The sequence below is a fragment of the Gracilinanus agilis genome, unplaced genomic scaffold (assembly GCF_016433145.1).
Source record: "Gracilinanus agilis isolate LMUSP501 unplaced genomic scaffold, AgileGrace unplaced_scaffold55244, whole genome shotgun sequence".
Classification (NCBI taxonomy): Eukaryota; Metazoa; Chordata; class Mammalia; order Didelphimorphia; family Didelphidae; genus Gracilinanus; species Gracilinanus agilis.
This window is the reverse complement of record NW_025390515.1, coordinates 1-3032: the sequence shown is the minus strand read 5'-3', so window position 1 is coordinate 3032 and position 3032 is coordinate 1. Positions and strand designations below refer to the sequence as shown.

At 54.2% G+C, this 3032-nt stretch overlaps 1 protein-coding gene across 1 annotated transcript; it reads right to left on the bottom strand.

Moving 5' to 3' along the window:
• Positions 1-855: 855 nt before the first annotated feature.
• On the bottom strand, positions 856-2179 carry LOC123256005 (ras-like protein family member 10A; the record flags this gene model as incomplete). Its single annotated transcript, XM_044684701.1, has 2 exons — positions 856-1126; positions 2039-2179. Coding segments are annotated over 2 exons (412 nt in total), but the record flags the coding sequence as incomplete, so codon positions are not given.
• Positions 2180-3032: the final 853 nt, after the last annotated feature.

The window sequence follows — 3032 nt, the reverse complement described above, 5'->3', positions numbered from 1 at the left end:
TCCACGTGGGGCCCCCTGGTCATCGCGCCTGAGCCGGCCAGCTTCGGAGCGCCCTCTCGGGGGTCCTGGGCTGCCCGGCGGCGCCGCTTGCCAGGCTCTCCCGAGGGGAAGGGCCCCAGCTCGGTCAGCGCTGCCTTTAAGCTGGAGGGAACCCCCTTCATTCTACAGTCGGGGAAACTGAGGCTCAGCCGGGGGAATGGGACACTGTTTGGTTGTCGTCAGGAAGGCCACTGTTAGCTGGACGGCATCCAGAGAAGGGCTTCGAGCCCGTGTCATCCGGGGGTTACCGAGGAAGCCGGGCAGGCTTAGCGGACGGCGGTCACACAAGAGCCCCCCAAAGGGCCGTTGAGGGCCAGAAGGCTCGGCCTCCTCCTGGGGGGCCTCCGAGGGTGCAGAGAGGCAAGTTTAGGTTCTATTGCAGGAGATGCTCTCTCGTCAGAGCCGTGCCCATCCGGGGGGGCTTCAGGCAAAGGCTGGGGGTTACTGCTCGGGGGTGCTCCCGTGAGGGCTCCTCGTCCGCGTTGTTTCTTATATGGCTTGGATTCGACGGCCGCCGGCTTCGTGACTCGGCCAAGGAAGAGGAGGGACTCGAGCCCACACCGTCCACAGCGGTCATTCCTTCTGGCCCGAGCCACGGTCCCTGGTCCATCCCACCCCAGAGATTCCTTCTCTCCTTTATTCTGTCAGCTTTGGCCCTGAGCGGGAAAGACTAGCCCTTGGGGACACACGCGGGGTCACCCCCCCAAGCCCCGGTGCTGGGGTCCTTCTGCCTCAGCTGCGGCTGGCCCCCAGCATCCCCCTCCCCGGCTCCGGGCAGAAGGTGCATCCAGATGGGGCTTCCCTGTCCTGGGAAGGTCACATGAGGCTGCAGCGGTTGGGGTGCAGGGCGCCCTGCAGGCGGATGGCCGGGTGGCTGTGCTTGCAGCCCCTGGCTAGGACGCTGCTCAGCAGCTCCTTGAAGAGCAGGACCACGTGCCAGTTGTACTTGGCCGAGCACTCCATGTAGCCGCACTTCCAGCTCTTCTTGACCAGCACAGCTAGGGCCCTCCGTGGGCTGAAGCGCTGTCGCTGCTGGTCCCGCTTGTTGCCCACCACGATGATGGGAGCCTCCGGTGCCCCTGCCGGCCTGCGGGGGACAAGATGGAGGGGGAGCTTACCACGGGCTATCGACTCACAGGTGGGAAGCCCCCGGCACTTAGGAGCTGTGTGCCTCTGGGCAGGCCACTTAGCCTCTGCCTCAGTTTCCTCAGCTGTAAAATGGTACCTCCCTTGTGAGGATCAAATGAGATATTTGTAAACTATAAATGCTGGGGGTTACTATTGCCTCAGACACCCCCTGCTAGAGCCTTCCCCATCCCCCCCGTTTTATAGAAGACAAAGCTGAAGCTCGGAGAGATTGTTGGAGATCATACAGCTCAGGGCAGCAGAGTGGCTCAGGGGATGGTGATGTGGGCGGTCCTGGGTTCAAATGTGGCCTCAGACTCTTCGTAGTTGTGTGACCCTGCACAAGTCACTTAACTCCCTCTGCCTAGGCCTTACCTCTCTTCTGCCTTGGAGCTGATACTTTATATTGATTTAAGACAAGGTAAAGCTTGAAAAAAGAAAAGATCACACTGCTCAATTTTTTTTTTTTAAATCAAAGGAAGGATTTGAACCACCGAGAAGTGTAACATGAGGGATAGACTGGCCTCAGAGGCAGGAGAGACTTGGGTTTAAACTCCTCCCAACACTGGCCACGGGACCCTGGGAGAATGACCTCCGCTCGCAGCGCTCTGGGGAATTGTCAGGGGGAGAGGAGTCGATCTGTATCAGTGGAGGGACTGCGCACGCCTGGGAGCTTCCCATCTTACTCCTCTAGTCCTCAGCCCGAGTCTCTGGGCTTTCTCCACCAGACTAGAGTTCCCAGATCCTGGCCCGGTGACCGTCCCCGGGAGAGGATGAGAATAATTGACAAAAGCACCTCCGGCACCATTTGGTCCAACCTTCTCTTTTTACAGGTGAAGAACCAGGCCCCTGTCAGTTAAGTGCCCCAAATCACATTGAGGTGGAGTAGATGGGACTAGATGGCAGACTTGGGGTGCTCATCAGCACCCCCTTGTGGCAGGGATTGGGGACTGTTAGGGAGAAAGCATGGGTCTTCACCAGCTCCATTCCTCCACCATCCATGGTCCATGTGGGTCTGGACAGGAGGAGAAAGAGCTGACAAAGCCCACTGGGAGAATGGAAGCCAAGCTACCTCTGGAGACAACCCGCGTTCACATCTGGTTGGTTATATTCCAAGCTCTCCCCTCCTATAGAGTGGTGGGTGCTAAATCTTTCGTGATTCTGTGACTTCTCAGTACTCTAATTCCTTCTTTCTTTTCTTACTTTTCTTTGACCTGGGAGCTCTGAAGTTTGGCTATAATATTGCTAGGAGCTTTCATCCGGGGGCTTCTTTCAGGAGATAAACAGTGGATTCTTTCCATTTCTATTTTGTCCTCTGGTTTTTTTCTTTTCTTTTTCTTTTTTAAACCCTTATCCCTCATCTTAGAATCAATGCCATATATTGGTTCCAAGGCAGAGAAGCCTGAAGGGCTAGGCATTGGGGGATAAGTGACTTGTCCAGGGTCACATAGCTAGGAAGAAGTGTCTGAGGCCAGGTTGGAATCCAGGACCTTCCTTCTCCAGACCTGGCACTCTATTCACTGAATCATCCACCTGTCTCTGCCCTTTGGTTCTAAGAATACTTTCGGTTTTCTTTTGTGATTTCTAGAAACATAATGTCTAGGCTCTTTTCTTTTTGTCATGGCTAGTTTGATTGATTCTTAATTATCTCTCCTCAATCTGTTTTCCAGGTTAATTGTTTTTGCTTTGAGAAACCTCACATTTTCTTCTATTTTTGATTTTGTTTTTAATATTTAACATTTCTTTCTATCTCTTCCTTCCCTCCTTTCTTTCTTCACTTCTCTTTCTCTCTTCTCTTTCTTTCCCTCTCACTTCCTTTTTCTCTTATTCCTTTCTTCTTTCTCCCTTCCTTTCTTTCTCCCTTCCTT